The 19,729-nt window shown below is 53.1% G+C and overlaps 1 protein-coding gene across 2 annotated transcripts in view; it reads left to right on the top strand.

Moving 5' to 3' along the window:
• Window positions 1–4,343: 4,343 nt before the first annotated feature.
• The window catches only part of SCARA5 (scavenger receptor class A member 5), a gene marked incomplete at both ends in the record, with an annotated part of 111,440 nt that continues 96,054 nt past the window's right edge, over window positions 4,344–19,729 (top strand). The window contains one exon of one of the 2 annotated variants that reach the window (XM_082842647.1): window positions 4,344–4,470. In XM_082842647.1, the coding sequence (XP_082698773.1) occupies window positions 4,356–4,470 (115 nt within the window). The remainder of the gene's footprint in view (window positions 4,471–19,729) is intronic. The other variant, XM_082842646.1, reaches the window with a different exon arrangement.

The raw sequence follows: 19,729 nt of genomic DNA, 5'->3' as shown, positions 1-19,729 counted from the left end.
CCGCTAGAAGCGTTCCAAAAATACCTTGAGCAGGGCCTTTAGAACAAGCGGGTGGAGTCCCCAAGACCAAGGCTGCTCTGGATCCAGCGGGTGTTCCTGCGTGGGGCTGTAATGCTCAAATTGGCCACTAGAGGGAGACGCGTTCCAGACCCCATAGGAGCCTCGCAACTGCTCCAAGAACTTTATAAAGCACGGCGGCCAGAGCAGCTGCAGTTCACAGCTCAGACAGAATCTAGCAGAGACGCTGGTGCCTCCACAGAACATCTCCCGAACGCTACCCAAGGCTGACCGAGGCGGGGCACCAAGACAGGGACTCCCACATGGGCACAAGGTTGAGTCTTGCCTCCTGACCTGATCCTCCTGGAGAAGTGACCCCCGAGACCCTGGGCACCGTGCAGCCTCCTTCTATGACTCCATCTGGATTTGGCTGGCAGTGGGAACGAGCTCTGAGGGGCTGCCTGGGTCTCGGGGTGGTGGCAGCAGCCAGCTCTCCAGCCACCATGGCCAATGCCAGGAACTGAGGGGACGGTCGCTGCAGCCTCACGGGGAGCCCTCAGGTGAGTCATGGTGCTGACTCTGTCCTAGCACCTGGGCACAGCTTTCTAAAGGCAGCCAGGGGACACAGGGCGCTGGGTTTGAGCATCCCCGGGATGTGGAGCGTGGAGGTGCTAGTGCTGGGTGGGAAAGTCCTAGCTGTCAGCCTGGGGCATCTGCTGGGCCCTCATCCAGGTGCCTGGGCTGGTGGGTGTGAGCCCTCCTTTGGGAGCCAGAGGAAGCGATCGCTTTAGTGGCAACTCTGCCAGCCTCATGTCACAGCTTCACAGCCTATTCAGGGAGCAGATGGGACAGGTGACAGTCCCTTTACGTGTGTGTGTGTGTGCCTGCAGGTGTGTCCAGTGGTGGAGCGTATGAAGGCAGAGCTTACTTATAAACCATCTGTGCCTCTCCAGCTCTGGGTTATGATTTAGGTGAACTAAGTACCGTTAGAGGAGGAAAGGGCTTAAAACCGACTTAGCGATTCTGTCTCCAGAGAGGGCCACATGCAGGGTGATCTCTATTTAGTTTTGATGAGTTACGAGCCCTGTAGAGTTAGACGCTGGAACCCAGCAAGGCTTGGGCCACCCCCTCAGCAGGCAGAATTGATTGTGTCCTGCTGCTGCCCAGAGGGGTACTTGGAGAACCAGGCTCCAGCTCTCAGCTCTGGTCTGCATCTGTGATTGCCTTTCGCAAAGGGATCCAACTGGCATTGTTTCTGGGACTGACTAGGCAGGAGGGTGGCCTCAGGAGACCAGGGACCCCTGTACCTGGCTGCTTGACAGGATCAGAAAATGCTGAGGATGCCCCTGTCCATGCAGCCCTCCCACATGCCCTGTCCCACACGAGGCTCGCTGGGACCAAGTGGCTAGCAGGTGTGTTCTTCCCATCACAGAGGTGATGGCCTGAGGCTGAACGAGCTCAGCTGATTGGGCCAAGTTCCCCAGGGATAAGAAGTGGAGCTGGGATGGGACCCCGTGTCCTCTGAGCCCACACTCCCCACAGGTCCCTTTGGTGTCTCCACCCTGCCCGTGTTTCTGTGGCTCTGGTCCCCTCCCTTCTGGCTCTCCTGGCTCCAGGTCACCTAACCTGGCCCTCTTCACTGCATCACTTTGGGCCCGAAAGGGGGCCACCAAAAGGGACTGACACATGCTTCCTGGACAGAGCAACTTCGCGCTAAGCCAGTGCCCTGGGTGGGAAGCCTCACCCTCTCTGACACCCATCGGTTCTTCCCCTCTGGGCCTCGGTTGGCTTACCTTTAGAATGGGAGTATGATAGACCGATGCCACCTGCCTCCCTCACGGGGCTCCTGGGAAGCAGAGAGGTCCCAAAGGCAAAGGGTCTGCACTGCAGGGGCCGCACGCACACGGGTGCGGGGCTGGGAGGTATTGCTGTGTCGTCACCCCACTTGGCAATTAGTTGCACAGGCTTGGCCCAAAGGCTATAAGACCAATGCCGGGAAGGTCCAAATTCCTGCCCCCCATTCCCCAAGAAAGAAAAGCAGCCCCAGATAAAACCTGGGGCAGACAGAACATTCTTAGGTTTCATTCCCAAGGAGCAAACATTGGCAGCGCCGGCTGAACACTGCCAATCTCATGGCACGGCATCTGGCCTCCAGCTCAGCCCCTTTCCCAGCAGGCTCCCCAGGGCTCCACCAGCTGAGGGGTCCAGAGGGGCAGGGGAGGGGCCGCCCTACAGACACACTGCAGATAATGCGCTGCGCATTCCAGCTCTGATCCAGGAGCTGATGGGCAGACAGGGAAGCTGGTCCAAGCCCGGCTCCACACCTCCACCCCTGGTTCTCGGAGACCCCACGGGCTCTGGACGGCAGCTGTGGTTGCCTTTGGCAGAGAGAGGGTTCTCTCTCTCAGAGGAGACACCGGCCTCCTGCTTTGCAGCTCCCCAGGACTGAGGCCAGAGGGCGGGGTGCCGCACGAGCGCTTGGGAAACGAGGGAGGGTCCCCTGTAGCTTAGCAGCAGTGGAGCTGCCCAGGGCCGCACCTAGAGGCCCTCCCTGGGTGGAGGACTTAGACGGAGGGCCAGCATCAGGGGACTCGCAAACTGGACACAACTGCAGCCCGGAGAAGCGGGGCTGGGAGCCGTCTCTCCAAGAACCCCGGACGGCAGGGAAGAGAGATGCCGGCAGGGCTGCAGGCTCCCCTCCACCCTTCCCTCCCACTGGCTGGAGGAAAGGCCCACAGGGCCTGGGAACACCCTGAGTGTGTGTGCCTGCGTGTGTGTGTGTGCATGCGTGACCGTGTGTGCGGGGCAGATGGCATCTCATTACTTGAAGAGCAGAAGCCCCAGCCATCCCTCCTGGGCCAGCGGAAGGACAGGTGGATGGCAACTGGTCAGCTCTGGCCTCCTGTCAGCCCTGAGGTCAGAGGTTTCTGGAGAGAAAAGTCAGGTTGTGAAAATAGGGGATTTGTGTTTGCTGTGCCCGGCAAGGGGGTCTGGCCATTGTCCCTGTTTATTGGAACAGGGTGGGTGCCTCTTTTCCCTTCAGTCAGTGGCCACTGTCCCCCCATTGCCACCTGCCAGGCCCTGTCCCCTTCTCACAGTGGTAGACGCCTGGCTAGGCTCTCTGGGCCTCAGGGTTGAGTTAGCTTCACGCTGGGCCTGGGACCCACTCATCCTCCCCGGGGGGCTTTTATCTTCCAAAGAATTCACTTTTTAAAAGCGAATTTTGGGGTTCGATATCCAGATAGTCAAAGAGCATCAGAACCGAAAGTCAACATAAATCAGTGGCTGGAACTGAGCAGAAAGTGGAGAGTCATTTGCAAGATCACCGAGCGTATATGTGGGGAAAGGATATCGAGTATTTTAGGTAAATAAATACTGTGTGATCTGGCTCCGCAAATGATTTCTTCTTCTTGCACAAGGAATGCAAACGTATCATAGAAAATCCAGAAAATCCAGCGAACAAAAAGAAGCACAAATCCCCACAATCCCACCCAGAGTCCCGTAATACACGTCTCACCCAGGGAAACCCAGAACATCTCTGAATAGCATCTTTCCCGTCACGTACTTGGGACATGTGTATATATTACAAAATGGGATCACGTCGTGCACACTTGTGTAAACGGGGCTGGTTCATTTCAAAGAGCATACACAGCATTTCCCCATGTTGACGGGACATTCTAGAAATTCCATGGGGTCCTCCCCAAGCCCCAGCGATCCAGCCTCAGGAGGCCATCGGACACCAGGGCCCTCCCCAGTCTAAGGCTGCCCAGACTTTAATGTCTGGGGGACCTCACTGAGGCCACCTGCCCCTTGGGCTCCCATGGGGGTGAATCCCTGCTATGGTCCCCTGAACCCAGCCCTTCTGACCATGCCACCTTGGCCAGGTTTGGGAGCAGTTCTGGTCTTAGCTCTGTTGACTGGTGGTCTCTGTACCCCCACTTTATGTCTAGTTTCTCTCCATTTCCAACACAGAGCAGAAGCCCAAGTCTCCCTGATGTGCCTGGGACTCCAGAATCTTGGAAACTCCTCTGCTTGGGTCAAGAGGGTTGGCTTCTCCCAGCCCCACCCAGCATGGCCCTTGGTGTCCCCCAGCGCAGGGCTCCAGCCCCACCAAGACCTATGAAAGGGAGGGGACGGATCCCATGGTCAGAAAGGTTCAAAGGGCCTTGGCCTCCCCAAGCCAAGGAAGTTGAGGAGGGGGAATTTGGGTCCTAAGGATCCGGTGACTGATGCCTGCTGATGAGGGAGTTTCCCAGTGTTCAGGCTAAGGTCACCCCTCATTTGTGTCTCCACCTACAGCTTATGTCCTTTCTCTCCCCCCTGCATCCTCCCTTCCTCTCCTGCTGCTGCAGGACACGATGGAGAACAAAGCCATGTACCTGCACGCCACCGTGAGCGACCGTGACTCTGGCTCCATCTTTGAGGAGCCCTTTGATGGCAGGAGCCTGTCCAAGCTGAACCTGTGTGAGGACGGTGAGTGCCTCTGGCTCGGTCTTAGGCGCGAGATCAGCCCTGCCCCCAACACCGGATCCTGGCATTGCCCCAGGGTGCTGGTGACCCCCCCCACACTCACACACACAATACTGCATAGGTTGAAATGCGTGCTCGGAAGGGTCTTTTCTGTGTGTTTTCTCATTCATGCATCTCAACACACCCGTGTGACCAGCAAGATGAGACGCATTTTACAGAGGAGCTAGCGGAAACTGAGAAAAGCATTAAGCATCACACAGCTCGTCGGTCATAGAGGGGCCCCAGCACCGAGTCTCCTGACCCCTAGAGCAATCCTTTTGCCTCTCTGCCATCCTCTCCTCTGGGGTCACACAAAAGGCAACTGAACCAAGAAGCCCAGACCCAGAACCTCCAGTGCGCTTCCTAAAGTGTTTGCAAGGAGGGAACGCACCTCTCCAGATGCTCATCCTCCCCTGGGACTGAGGCCTCAGGTCATGGCACGGGAAGGGGCCCCATCCTAGTGACCCAGACCGCACTGCATCTTTGGGGGCTGGTTATTTGCTAAAACCCTGGAGATTCAACAGATGCAGTTTCCTCTAGAGGAGCTCAGAGCACCTTGCTTACAGCCAACTCCTGTGCAGCCAGCCCAGAGCTCGATACTTAGTAGGTGCTTAATAAATGCTTATTGCCTGAATGAATACACTCCTCTTTGCAGTGAGTATAGGAGATGAGAGCTTCAACCCCACTTCAAAGATGAGTAGAAGGAAACTCACAGGAGAGTTTTGTAAAAACTTATGGTCAATGAGATGGAAACAGGCTGTCTTAGGGTTCTCCAGAGAAACAGAAGCACGAGGATGTCTACACACAAAAAGAGACTGATTATGGGGAATTGACTCACATGGCTATGGAGGCTGAGAAGTCCCACGATCTGCTGTCTGTAGCGTGGAGACCCAGGGAAGCTGGTGGTGTAGTTCAGTTCGAGTCAGAAGGCCTGAGAACCAGAGAAGCCAATGGTGTAGATCACAGTCTGAGGGCCGGAGAGGATGAGATGATATGTCCCAGCTCCAGCAGTCAGGCAGGAAGCAAAAAGTGAATTTCCCCACCTTTTGTGCTACTCAGGCCCTCAACTGATTAGATGAGACCCACCCACATTGGGGAGGACAATCTGCTCTACTGATTCCACCGATTTAAAAGCTAATCTCATCTAGAACACCCTCATGGACACCCAGAAATGATGTTTAATCTGGTTACCCTATGGCCCACCGAGCTGACATATAAAATTAACCATCCCAGATGCCTTTATTCAACCTTTTTCTCAAGCACCATGTTTCACTGTGTTCCTGTGTTCCACTCTGCCAACTGCCTTTGTCTTGAAATTACTCAAAATTAGAAAGGACTCCCCCTCATTCAACCCCATCTTTCCTCCCATGAGGTGCTGAGTGTAGGAAGGGAAGTTGGGTGGCTCAGAAAGGCAGGGATTGGGGATTGTCTCAGGAGGGAGAGGAGACAAGAGATCTGGGCCCTTCACCTGCCCTAGTAAACTACCCACCATCAGAGCCCTTCCTCTGGATTCCAGTCCACAACCACATTTGGAGGACCCACAATGTGTCAAGCTATGGGTTAGGTGCCAGAGATGCTCCAGAGAGAAACGAAACCATCCTTGTCCTCCAAGAGCTTCTGATCCCAGTGGGAGGGACTGGCATGGGGACAATTACCCACCATGTAAAGCAGGTAAAAATATGTGTGATTATTAAAGTCAAGCAGGGCAAAGCCTTTCTGGTAAAGGCCTTAAAGACTGAATACAGTTTTGTAAGAGAAGAGGTAGCTGGGGAAAGGTATTACCAGCTGAGTTGCACCAGACAGGCCAGTGTTTCTGTTAAGTTAATGACACCTGGGAAGAGAGGAAGGCCCCCCCCCCCGCCCCCAGGGAGCTACCAATGCTCAGCTTTTCCCCATCAGTACATCAGCAAAGCCAAGCTGGCCTTCACATCCTTCATCCACCCTCTCCCCAGTGGCCCATCAGTAAAGAGGACTGATTTGGGAAGAACTGGGGTACAGCTCAGAGAGGTAATTGCAGGACCACCCGGGCCATCCTGGGGTGCCAGTGGGGAAGGGCGTGGCAGGGGGACCCCAGGGGTTGGGAGAGGCCTGGAGAGAGTCATTGGGCCATGGTTCCCCCTTCTCTTGACCTCATCTTACCTCCCCTTTTCTGAACCTGAGATTTTTAAAAAGGCCATTTGGACCAGAAGGACTGAAAAATAACAGTAACCCCAGCCATGGGGAGATCTGGTCGGAGGGCAGTTTTAGAACCAGGCCAGCAAGTGTCCCAGGGGTCACCTGAGCCGCAGCGCCCCGTGAAGTGTGGACAGCAGAGGTTGGAAGATGTAGGCTGGATGCTGACTCTTCCCTCCCCTGTCCCCACCCCGCCCCGGGGCATGTGACCTGATGGGCACATCCCCTCTCTGGGCCTCAGTGTCTCCATCTCAGTGCTCCACAGGGGCAGAGGGGGTGTCTCCGAGCTCCCATCCAGTCCTAAAATCCTGTGCACAGAAACAGACTTGGATGTTGTATTTGCGGTGTGGTCCTTTTAAAACCTAAGTTGGAGCAAAGCCCAGCAAAGGCTCCCACGTTGAAGGGAATAAAAACCCAGGCACTGACTGTGGCCAAGGAGCCTCTGACCCTCACAGTGGACCTGCTGGCACGCTCTACCCGACGTACGCTGCCCCCAGACCCTCCAGGCGTCCCCCTCACCTCCTTCTGGTCTTTGCTCAAATCTCACCTCTGTGTCAGGGCTTCCCGTCCTCCCCTGCACACCCATTTCCCTGCTTCTCTTTTTCCTTTTTCACCGAGTCCTAGTCTCCTCAACATACTGTATCATTTTCTTATTTATCATGTTTACCGTTTACTCTCTGTTCCTCATGGGAAGAGCAAAGGCTGGACCAGGGCAGGCATCTCTGTTTTGTTCATCAGTGTCTCCCAGCCTGGGGCACAGCAGGTGCTCCCAAGTATCAATATTTGTTGAATGACTGAATGAACAAACTAATGGCTGAGCAAACACAGGGGTCCTTGAAATCTAAAGGTGGCGGAACAAATAAATTCTAAACCTGATTTCCACATCGTCTGGGTCTCCTCCACACTTCATTCCTGGACGCCAGACATGGGGCTGGGGGTGGAGGGGCGGCCGTGAAGACCCCGGAGAGACTGGAGTGTTGAGATGAAATCACCGCCTAAAGGTTCCTCGGTTTCTGGTTTGATTTTTTTCCCCTTCCCTCTCATTTCTAAGAGGAAAATGGTGAGCTCCAACTTGGGGAAATTCAAGCCAGATTTGACGTGTTTCCCCGGCACTTTGCTGCTTTCATTCTCATCTCTGCAGAGTAACAGGAGAGGGAGGAAGGGGTGGGGCTGGTAGGGGCGGAGGGAGGTTGATGGGAAAGCAGAGGTGGACAGAGGTGGGGACCCTGCCAGCCCCATCCCCCACACTCCGGGCCTTGAGTAAATGAAAGCAGTGTCATCTGCTAGGCCTTGTAGGGGCTCCAAGTCCCTCCCAGGACTTTCCCCTTGAAAACAGGGAGATGGGAGGCGAGGGGGTGCCTCCTCTTGGCCCTGGGGATCTTGGGATCAGGGGGGAGCAAAGTTGCAAAACTTCAGTCTAGATATTGAGGTATGACTCAGGCGTCAACGCAGGTGGGACTTTAAAGACAGGGTGTAAACGCGGCGTTATTTACACGTCCCTGCCCCCTCCCCTCCTCTGCTCTGTCGTCTTCTCTTCCCCTCCTACCTGCCGCTGTCCCTTCCCTTCTGTTCACGCACCAGGTGAGAAGGAAGCTGAGGGGCTATTAGGCACCCGCCATGACAGGCCACGTTGCCCCTCTCCCGCATGGTGCCACGCACATCCTTCCAGGCTCTCTCCGTCGCACCCCTGCTCCATGGTGACACCTTCGGGACCTCTCCATCCTCTGCACCCCCTGGCCGGGCCACCTCTCAGGACCCCGCCGCCTCCTTCCTGTGTCCGAGCCCCGCTGTGGATGGGAAGACGCCCAGGCAGGGCCCTCCTCACCTGCCGGTCTCCAGCGGGGCAGAGCATGGGCTCCACCTGTGTGGCTGGGATTTGTGGGTGGGCTCGTGACAGAACGCGACCTCCAAGGTCTTCCAGCCAAGCCCCCGCTGACCTCAGGGCCCACCAACACCTCCCTTGGAGCAGAAACCCAAACAGGGGCTGTCTGGGCCTGCGACCCCACCTCACCCCGCCTCCTCTGTGCCTCCCTCCCCCTCCCCTCCCCTCCCCTCCCCCTCCCCTCCCCTCCCCCTCCCCTCCCCTCCCCCTCCCTCTCCCCTCTCCCCTCCCCTCCCCCTCCCTCTCCCCTCTCCCCTCCCCTCCCTCTCCCCTCCCCTCCCCCTCCCTCTCCCCCTCCCCCTCCCCTCCCTGGTCCTGCCTTTCTCTTCCCCAGACAGCTGAAGCCTCTCCAATCTGGCGACCAAAGGCAGAGGGCTGGGCGTGGGTGGTGTTCAGCCGGGCCTGGCTCCTCCACGGCCCTCTCCAAGGGCCAGAGAGAGGTGTTAGTGTCAGAAAAATATTGCAGTCACGCTCTCCCCGTGGCCTCGGGCCCTCCACCGCGCTCCCAGCATCATCCGTGGGCCGCGAATGGGAGGCTCGCAGAGGTAATGAGTTACACATGCGCCTGGCCGCGCCCAACGCCTGCAAGCCAGCCCGCTTGCTGAGTTTAGGGCCTGAGCTCCCCATTCCTGCGTCCCTGCCCCATAAAATTAAATTATTCTCCTAAGGGAGTCCCCACATCTCCTTTCTCATCCATCACCTCTCCCTGGTTCATCTGGCGTAGCTGAGGGCTGCCGGGCAGCTGCCCAAGGGTGGGAGTGGAGTTCCTGGGAGGGTCTGGCTGGGGCCTCACAGAGGGTCAGGGCCTCTACAGGTTGGAGAATCCGGCACTGGAGCAGGAGAATAGCAGAGATGTTAACTCATGCGGTGCCATGGTGCACTCAGCTCCCCCAGCTCACGGGGGGCTGGGGGCCAGGAAGGATCCTGGATCTCTTGGGCCCCAGGGACTGTCCCTCCACAAGAGGGGGGACAGCCCAGGGAGGTGCCAAGATGTTGAACTTTGGCAGGTCTGGCCTCGGCGCAGGGTGTCTTCTGTTGCCCCTGCATTCCCACCTGCTGCCACTCGCCACTCTCTGCCTTGTGGGGAGCCGCCCTGGCAGGACGGGGAGGATGGAAGATGGGAGGTTGCCTGTTTATCCTCAGCTCCTGCCCTATGGGGTCACCTTGGGCCACTGTGTCCTTCCACCCGAGGTCACAGCCCCTTGTAAGCCACCCTCTCCACTCGGGCTTTCTCCTTCTAGGCTCCAGTAACTGCTCCCCTCCTGGGCTTTGTAACCGAGGTGGTTACAGTTCAAGGACACCACTCTGTCCCTTGTGGGCATCTTACACCCTGGCCACACCTTTGCATATGTTCCCTTTATTAAATTCTATGACATTTCCTAATTTAAGTGGGCCATCTGTTTCACTGGGGCCCTGACCCTCTCATCCTTAGTGTTCCCATCTGCAAAATGGGAATAATGTTATTCAACTCACAGGACCCGTGGGGGAATCACGTGATATAACCCGAGTAGAGCACCTTGGACACAGTGCACCCTCGATACACACTTATTTCACCTCCCTGCCCTTTGCGGAGTCCCCTGCACATGTTGGGGAAATGGAGAAGGACAGGGGGAGACAGGGAGGCCAGGGACAGCTAGTGCCACCCAGGGTCTCCCAGGAAGTACCCACACCACTTCTCAGAGACCCCTGGCCTGGACAGTGTATTTTTAAATTTATTTATTATTTAATTAATTATTTTTTGGCTGCATTGGGTCTTCGTTGCTGCGTGCGAGCTTCATCTAGTTGCAGTGAGCAGGGGCTACTCTTCATTGTGGTGCGTGGGCTTCTCATTGCAGTGACTTCTCTTGTTGTGGAGCACCGGCTCCAGGCGCACAGGCTTCAGTAGTTGTGGCACACGGGCTTCAGTAGTTGTGCACACGGGCTTCAGTAGTTGTGGCTCGTGGGCTCTAGAGCGCAGGCTCAGTACTTGTGGCGCCCAGGCTTAGTTGCTCCACAGCATGTGGGATCTTCCCAAACCAAGGCTCGAGGGGTTCGTGTCCCCTGCATTGGCAGGCGGATTCCTAACCACTGTGCCACCAGGGAAGCCCCTGGACAGTGTTTTAAGTCTGGTTCCTCCTTCTGCTAAAGAAGGCAGAGTTTTGGTTAGTGGGCTTCCTCGTGAAGACTAGATACTAGAGGAAACCAAGCAAGTTCTTTTAGTCCTAATCCCCAAAGAGTACAGTAGGATCTGTAAGAAATATTCTGGGTCCCGAGGGCACCTGGCTCCGTGGCAGGTGTGAGTCTGTCCACCCCCCTACCCCCATCAGAGACAGTAGGTCCCTGAGGTTGGCTACCAGAAGAGTTGAGGGGTGCATTTCATTGTTCCTGGTGGAAGATGGCATTCGGTGCAGACTACACACGGCCTCACTCGCCCCGGGCACCTGAGTCCACACGAGGAACTGGGACCTCCTTCATCCAAAGAGGACAGGGTTTTATGGTGCTGCTGGTGAGTGCAGAAATAAAAGGTCTTGGTTCCTGCCCTCAAGGGGCTTAAAGTCCCCAGAAGACATAGACCTCTCATTATAATGTGATTCATTTTCAGATGGAAGTGCAGTTTAGAGGGGAGAGTTTCGGCAGTCTGCCTTGGGAAGGAAGGAAGTTCTCCTGCAAAGTCAGGAGCATGGAGGCGTGTCCTTCCCTTCCCAGCCATGCTCCACTCTGTGTATGCAGTGCAGTGGCAGAGTTAGGTTTAACCAGGGTCAGAGTGCTGCCCAGTGAGTGAGAGAGGAAGTCAGAGAGGGACGAGAGAGCGGAGGCTGTGGGAGACAGCGGATAACGTAAATCATGGAATGCAAGTCGGACAAGAAGGGAAGGCTGGATGGGAGACGGGAAGGGTGGTGGAAAGACGGTAGGGTCCGTGGTGAGTAGGTCCTGGTGAGGTCAGGGAAGGCCGAGTTGGCGTTCTGGACGGAGGGCACCAGGAAAACCTGAGAGGTAGCTCTCACCTGGGACGCGTGAAATTGGGATTAAGAAAGGGCCTTGATGATTGCTAGAGCCAATCAAAATGTCATGTGAGCCACATGTGCAATTTTCAATTTTCTAGTAGCCACACAAAAAGGTAGAGACACAGATGAACCGAATTTAAATACAGGAATGTATTTGCTTTAATCCAGTATATCCAAAACAGTATCAATTCGCTATGGAATCACTGTAAAAGCGATGGAGATATTTATACATGTTTACTCGGGCTGAGCCTTCAAAATCCGGTGTGTATTTTGCATCCCGAGCCCATCTCATTTTTGCCCACATTTCGAGTGCATGAGGGAGAACGTGCCATTAGGAGAGGGAAGGTAAGGCACAGTCAGAACTGGAGATTGAGAGAGAGCGACAGTGAGCGCAGAGATGGGGAGGGTAGCCCGTGTCCCTTAGCGCGAGGAGAAGCATACAGTCGTGTGATGTGAGGGCGGGGATTGTTTTTTTTTTTGCGGTACGCGGGCCTCTCACTGCTACGGCCTCTCCCATTGCGGAGCACAGGCTCCGGACGCGCAGGCTCAGCGGCCATGGCTCACGGGCCCAGCCACTCCGCGGCATGTGGGATCTTCCCGGACCGGGGCACGAACCCGTGTCCCCTGCATCGACAGGCGGACTCTCAACCACTGCGCCACCAGGGGAGCCCGAGAGCTGGGAGTTTTATGGAGAAGAGAGAGAAGGTTCTGGAAGTAACGAGGAGCAAATAAAACCACCTACCGCACCCTTAGGTCAGTTGCATGAATGTGGGAGAAAGAAATCCATACTTGAGAAGAAAAGGGAAGCAGGGTTCAGTTAGAAGAAGAAAGAACAGGAAATGTTCGAGCAGAGGTTGGGGAAATCAGGGTTTTTTGGTTGGCTGGCTGGGACATCTTGGGCCACAGTGAGAAGGTTTCAGCAGATGGGGAGGGAGATGTCAAAGGAGAAGAAACAAGGCTGTCTGGGGGTTATGGTGGTTGATGGGGAGCCCTGGGGCTTCTGTGGGCCTGATAGAAGTCAGGATCGAGGACTCAGTGAGGCTGGGGTGCTGGTCTCAGGGCAGAGCTGCTGGCAAGACTGAGTGTTGATGATAGGGGTCTTGCCAGGAGCACACAGCCCTAGGGCACCAGTGCCCCCTTCCCAACCGTGGTGTGTGGGCCGGGGGAGGGGGGCCTTGTCCTGGAGCGCCAGGAGCTCTGGAGATCATCTGGGCTCTTGTGGAGACAGGGAGATCGGGGGAGGCCAAGGGAGGTGGTGGGAAGGGGGCAGGTGTCCTGTAGCGGTGACGATACGGTGTGATACATACAAGTGATCATGATACAATAGCTCCCCTTGAGGGGGCAGCACGCTGTGCTCAGGGCTGCAATACATTGTCTCCAAAGCACAGGGAGCTCAGCTTGGTGCTCTGTGATGACCTAGATGGGTGGGATGGAGGGGGGCAGGGATGGGAGGGAGGTCCAAGAGGGAGGGGATATATGTATACATATAGCTGATTCACTTCGTGGTACAGCCGAAACTAACACAACATTGTGAAGCAACTATACTCCAAGAAAAAAATAATTAAGGTAAATTAAAAAAACACCTCAGGGGTTTCCCTGGTGGCGCAGTGGTTGAGAGTCCGCCTGCCGATGTAGGGGACACAGGTTCGTGCCCCGGTCGGGGAAGATCCCACGTGCCGCGGAGCTGCTGGGCCCGTGAGCCATGGCCGCTGAGCCTGCGCATCTGGAGCCTGTGCTCCGCAACGGGAGAGGCCCCAACGGTGAGAGACCCGCCTACAGCAAAACAAAACAAAACAAAACAAAACAAAACCCACCTCAGGACATATTATTATTCCCAGTTTGTCGATGAGAAGGTAACATCTTAGGTGGCGCAAATTGCCCAAGGTCACCCATGTAGTCAGAGGCAGAGCCTGGATTCAAATCCACATCTGCCTGGTCCTTAAACCCCGCCCCTCAGTGTAGCTCACCCTGTTCACGGCGGTTCCAGGACTCGGAGACCCTGGACTTTCAAGAGCTAGGCTGCTGGTGGTGAGGGGCTGAGCGTGGATTCTTGGAGTTTCAGGTTTCAGAGGTGGAGACATCCTGGGGAATGACAAAGCTAGGACGGGGCCGTGGGAATAAATGGCTCTGTTGCAGGAGAGAGATGGAATGAATTATTCTAAGAGGAAATAGATATAAACCCAAATAGGTTTGGACAGGAGCACAAGGACAGGGTCTTAAATGGCTTCAGAGGGAAGCCTGGGACACTATCCTCTACAGACATTAGGTCAGAGAAATGCCCCTCTCTCCCCAGCATCCTCCCCCTTCCCCCCACCCTCTCCTGTGGCTTCTGGGCTGGAGTCTAAACTGCATATGCAGAGTTCAGCAGTAGGTTTCGGAAGATATAAACACGGCCATGAAGAGGGAGCCCAGCAGGGTAGGGCTGGCCAGGACCCTGCCCTGCAGACGCAGATGCTGGTTAACCCAAGGCCCAGCCACGGAGCCGATGGGGGCCCGTGATGGTTCCAGTCTTCCGCACAGCGTCCTGAAGCCCACCTGTTCCCTGGTATCTTCCTATTTCCTGCTATCTGGCTTGAGACTGAGTTCAAGTCAAGACAACCCAAGATGCTCATAGTGGGCAGAAGAAGCCACGTGTTTAGGAAGTCCTGTTAAGAGAGGGGGCTGCAGGGAGGGGCTGGCTGCTGGCCTCCTCTCCTGACACTCCGTGTGGGTGAGTTTCTCCAATTGATGGAGGAGGGACTGGGAAGATAGAACGTACCAGAGACCCGAAGGCGGCAGATGGCAGCAATCAGCTTGGGAGGGGCAGATTGAAAAGGATTAAGAGGACAGGGGAGACTGGGACGAGTGCCCTGTCTGGAGCTCGCAGGAACCGTTTGGTTTACGGCGCTCGGCTCTCCCTGCGTCTTGATTCATAGAGCACTACCCACTCTTAACAGTGTCTCTGTTTGAAAATGGTCTCATCGTTTGTGCGCGGGTAACAGTGAGCTTGATCTTGTCCCTTTGCCCGGCAAGTTCTATCTGGGCATCTTGGTTCTCTGGTCCCATTCTGACCTCAGTATATCATGTAGGAATTCCTTCCTTCACTCTGGAGCTATGATGATCTCCCCAACCTGACCTAAGGGCATCTATTAAAATGTAAATATGGCATCTTAAGTATTCTAAGCATTTCCAGTGTGTCCAGGGGGAGCTGCCTTTCACATGTAGGTTTATGGGGATTGGGGGCGGGGGTGGTCCCTGGATGCTGACAGACTGAAGGTGAAAAGGGCACTGTCTTGCCAGCAGGTGGAAGTAAGAAAAGCCTGCCTACCTGGGGACGCCCAGGGCAGCCCCAGGACCCTCAGCTTGTTGGGTGTGTCCTTTCCCTGCCCTCTGAGGAAGGCCCTCCTGGTAAAGTGTTCTGTTTGTGACCAGGAATATAAAAAAGGTTGCTCCGGCTACTCTATTTCTAGGTAAGTTTTCAAAGCCCCGAAGTTCTTTGTATCTAATTTAGGTCCTAGGTTCTAGGAGATCATGAACCTCTCTTGGAGGGGCAAAACTCCGTCACCAAAGGAAACAGCACAACTCCTGGATACAAAGGTGAACTGAGTGGTGGAGAGGAGGATGTTTCCTATCCCGAGGCTCCAAGATGTCAAAGCATCAAATACAGAAGCTAGAATACATGGTTATTACAAAAGCCTAAACAGTGGCTTGGAAGGCCCAGGAAATTTGTGTTCAGTTTATTAGTCTCGCTTATCTGCAAACAGCCAACGATGTTAATTGAGTATCTGCTATATGCCAGGACCTGTGGGATCCAGAGATGAATCACAGACCCTGTTCTCTGGGAGCTGACCCTCGACAAATGTGTATTTTTATTCATTGACTGATGGGTGCAATTCCGTTCTCATTATTAACGATCCCATTATTGGCCATGATTTCCCAGTGAAGCTCTATAACTAACAACTGTTGGTTCTAGGCCTTAGCAGGTGACAGAGGTTCAGTGGGTCTGAGGGCCATCATCTTTGCTCAGATCTGCTGAACTCCCACCTGTGGCCCAGCCTGCACTGCTTCCTGCGCAGAGGCCAGAGCTGGGGGCTTCTGAGCCTGGAGGCTTCAGGGACAGTCCCAGCTACCTCCCGTACAGATGGCATGGGCTGAGACTTTAGCCTTCCTGTGTTCAGAACCAAACAGCCAGGTGGCCCTTCCAACTCAATTGGTGGTGGGATCTGGGGGAGTGAGACGGGGGTGGGGCGGAGGGTATTAAACCTATCCATTCCTGCCCCGAGGATAAACCAATTCATCAAACCAAGGTGGACCAGGGCATGGGTGGGAGGTTGCTCTAGCAGCCTGGAAAGAGTAACGATTTAAACATGGAAATAGCTGAGCCCTGGCCTCCGCATTGCTAATACATTATCAGATGATTTATTTCCTCTGACAAGGCGCCAGGAGAGGAACTGGGAATCTTTGTGAAAGGGATCCAGAGCCACTCTATGAGAGGAGGGTCTTTGGTCCCTATTTAGGCCGAATCCTGAGCCCACTGTTGTTTTGAGTCTCCCTGCATTGAGACAGCATTTCTTCCAATCCATGCACTGCCCACGCTGGGTAAGGGTATGGGCATCTTCCCCCAGCCCAGAACCTGCTTCTTCTTCTGGGACTCCCTGGCCTCTCCCCTCCTCCCGGGCTGCTGTGAGCAGCCAGCTCACCTTGACTGCCCTCGATCCCCTCCCACCTGGCTTTCTTCATCCCTCAGCCCCAGCTGCAAAATTATATGCACACAAGCCAGGGTCCCTTCCCACTGCTGGTAAATAAGCACACAAGCCCCTGATTGTTCTCGAGAATTTTTATGCAGAGTAACTTGAGAAATAGATAGGGACGGAAAAAATAACAAGTATTGCAGGGAAGTTACAAAATATCTCTAGAAGTACTTGGAGACACTGTCCTAGGTCATCATAACATCTAAATGGAATTAGCTCCACCATCCCTCCCTCTCCTTTCCTTAGAAATGGGATCCCATCGGATCATGCAGAGGACTGTAGTCCCCTTTGTCTGGCGCCCTCACTGGGCTGTCTGCCTTGAAGACCCAGGTGTGTGGTCCAACAGGGCAGAGGTGATCGGTGCTCACCCGACCCCGGCTGGTGGTTTGGGACCCTCCTAGACTCAGGTCAGATGAAACTGCTCTGTAATGTCCCTGCCTCACGCCCTCCTCTTCCCTTTATTGAGGAAAAGTAAACAGAGGTCTCCGTGAAAGCCAGAAAGTGGCGCAGCTACAAAGACAGAGGTTATTTGGGGCTGCCTATTACAATGAACAATGTGAGTGATGAGTAACCAGAGTGAGGATGAGGAAGTCAACCTCGGGAGGGTTTAACAAGATCCCTGGATGGGATGAGCGCCAAGGTCCCTCCCAGCCATAAAACCTTACCTCCACCTGCTGTGTATGAGCTATGGGACCAAAGAGGAGGACAACAAGGACAAAAAAAATGGCTGAGTGTTTGTTGTTGGTAAAACTCAGTTAGGTGACAATTGAATGATTTCATCCTGTTTTATTTTTATTTGTTTTTAATGTTGTTTAGACCCAGGTTCTTTGGAAAGAAGTAAATACCCACTTTTATCAGATGCGATTTGTATTTTTTCAAATGGAAGGAAAATAAATTCAAATTTTTTCAAATGGAAGGAAAATAAATTCAAATAAATTCAAATTCAAGATGACTCCCCAAATGCCTTAAAATTATGGTTAAGAGATTGAAAGCTCAGTTTTGCAAAGAAAGGCTAAACTGATGCAAGGGCTAACTCAGAATGCTTTCTCATGTCTCCCAGCCAATATGGGCCAGAGGCAGGCTTTGAATCTCTCTGCACAGAGCCCCCAAACCATGCTTGTCCCCCTGTGAGTGTCAGGGACCCTCACCTGCCTGATATAGTACAGGGAAACAAAGACCCAGAGGTTCTGATGCTCCCAATAACACTGGGGGACCATCTCACGACTCATCCTCAGCTCAGCTGTCTGGAACCAAGTGGTTTTCAGATAAACTTTCCTTTTCTGTTCGTTAATCGTTGCTCCCAAGCCCTTCGCCACCCTCAGGAAGCAGTACTTTAGCAAAAGCTCTTTAGGCGGCACACTTGTTCCCATGATTAAAAGGAACCCGTCACAATTTTAACCTCTGGGAATAATACAATAGTTTGAGGCACCTCCTTTTGTGTGTGTCCTATTAAAGAGAAATCAAAGTTCAAAAAAAATTAAACGAAGCTCTGATAATAGAAGGACTTTAATTGATTTTCCAAAAATGTGTCTTCACATTGTTTTGATATGACAAATGCCTTACTCCAGAACTGGGTACCTCGATGTCATAGATGCATGATTTCATCATTGAAGCAGAACAAGAACGTCCAAGGGTGTGGCTTAGGCCTCTGGATGTCATCAACAGCACCACACGTGATGCTGCTGCTCAGCTAGGATTAAGTTCAGTTCCAATGAATTGCTCGCACAGTTCACCTATGTGGGCTCTAAGTGTCTATTCCAAGTCATGGGTGAATAAGGAAAGCCAAGATTTTGTTTATTTTTTCAGACCAAAATTTTGCTCAAAAATTTGTTTTTCAGCCAACAAAAATGTGTCAACTATTTGCATACAACAGCTGTAAGAACCAGTCTTTGCACCAAAAATAAATGACTTACACATGTCTTTTGTTCTTTTTATAAATTTATTTAATTTTTGGCTGTGTTGGGTTTTTGTTGCTGTGCGCGGGCTCTCTCTAGTTGTGGCGAGCGGGGGCTGCTCTTGGTTAAGGTGCGTGGCTTCTCACTGAGGTGGTTTCTCTTGTTGTGGAGCATGGGCTCTAGGTGCGTGGACTTCAGTAGTTGTGGCATGTGGACTCAGTAGTTGTGGTGCCCGGGCTTAGTTGCTCCGCAGCATGTGGGATCTTCCCGGACCAGGGCTCGAACCCACGTCCCCTGCATTGGCAGGCGGATTCTTAACCCCTTCGTCACCAGGGAAGCCCCACATATCTTTGTTCTTGCAAAGAACGTTGTTGCAGTTCTGCTGTGTGCTGGTTGATGGGTAGGGAAATGGGTGAGTCTCAGAGGACCTTTAGACAAGCAGGGCAGGGAGAGATGGAAATCAACAATTGTGAATAATGAGGTTAGTCTCAGAGATGAGGGCAAGTTTCTGACGTGGTTATTTCAATGGCACTTAATCCTTAACATTTCACCTTCTAGATTATTCTTAATTTTGACCATCTAAAAAGTTTGATTTTGCTTCTCTATAAGTGAATTCTTCTATGGAGAGCATCAACTTTTTCTCCACAACTTGCATTGAACTGTGATTTAATTACTTTTACTAAAGTCAGTGATTCTCAGAATGAGACTATATACGACAGTGGTATTCAAGGTGACATATGGGTGTGAATTTGTTATTTTAATAGTTAGATATTTATTTTAAAGGAATAAGTACCATTTATTTATTCCATTAATAATAATGGAATAGGAAGATACTAATTTTCCACTTATGAGGATGATATAAAATTTCCTTCTTACATAAATTTAAGTTAAAAAAAAAGTGGAGTGAGAAAGAAAATAATAGCCCAGGGGTACTCAGCTACGGGAAAGTTGTGCAGCTACATGTAGATGGGTGTTTGGCGGTGGGGAAACCACCCATCGGGCTGCTTCTAGCCATTCATCACCAAGCACGGTTCCACACAACATCTCCCAGCCTGGCCTTTGGAACCCAGTCTGCAAGTCACTTTGTACGTATTTTTTAGTTCCTATTTGCCCTTTTAGAGTCACTGTCTTCTCCAACCTCTTGAGCCTCCTTCTCTTGGCTTCCTGATCGTCTGAGATGTCACCCGCCTTTCTGGGGGCCACTGCAAGATGAAAACCCTTTCTCTTGATTCTCCCAGATCTTGGAAGAGTTCTTGTTTTGTTTTCTTGGTGCCATTCTCTCCCTCGATCTGGTTCTGTGTGTGAGCATGTCTGCAAGCAACGACTATGTTTAATAACTAACAGCTTGGTCTGGTACTTTCCTCAGAACAGTTCTCACACGGAGGAAGAAAGTTTTCTTCTTCAAGTCACAGTTTTCAAATTTCTAATAGCTATAAATCAGACGATAAAGCTGGAGAGAAAGATAACGGATTTCAGCCCATCTACAAAAGCCTGTCCTTCAAAGCCCTGCTGAGTTGCTGCCTCTTCAAGGCAGACCCTGAGATGACCTGCAACACAGAA

Source organism: Leucopleurus acutus (assembly GCF_964270905.1).
Source record: "Leucopleurus acutus genome assembly, chromosome: 7".
In the NCBI taxonomy this organism is placed as follows: domain Eukaryota; kingdom Metazoa; phylum Chordata; class Mammalia; order Artiodactyla; family Delphinidae; genus Leucopleurus; species Leucopleurus acutus.
This window is presented reverse-complemented; position numbering and strand designations above follow the sequence as displayed.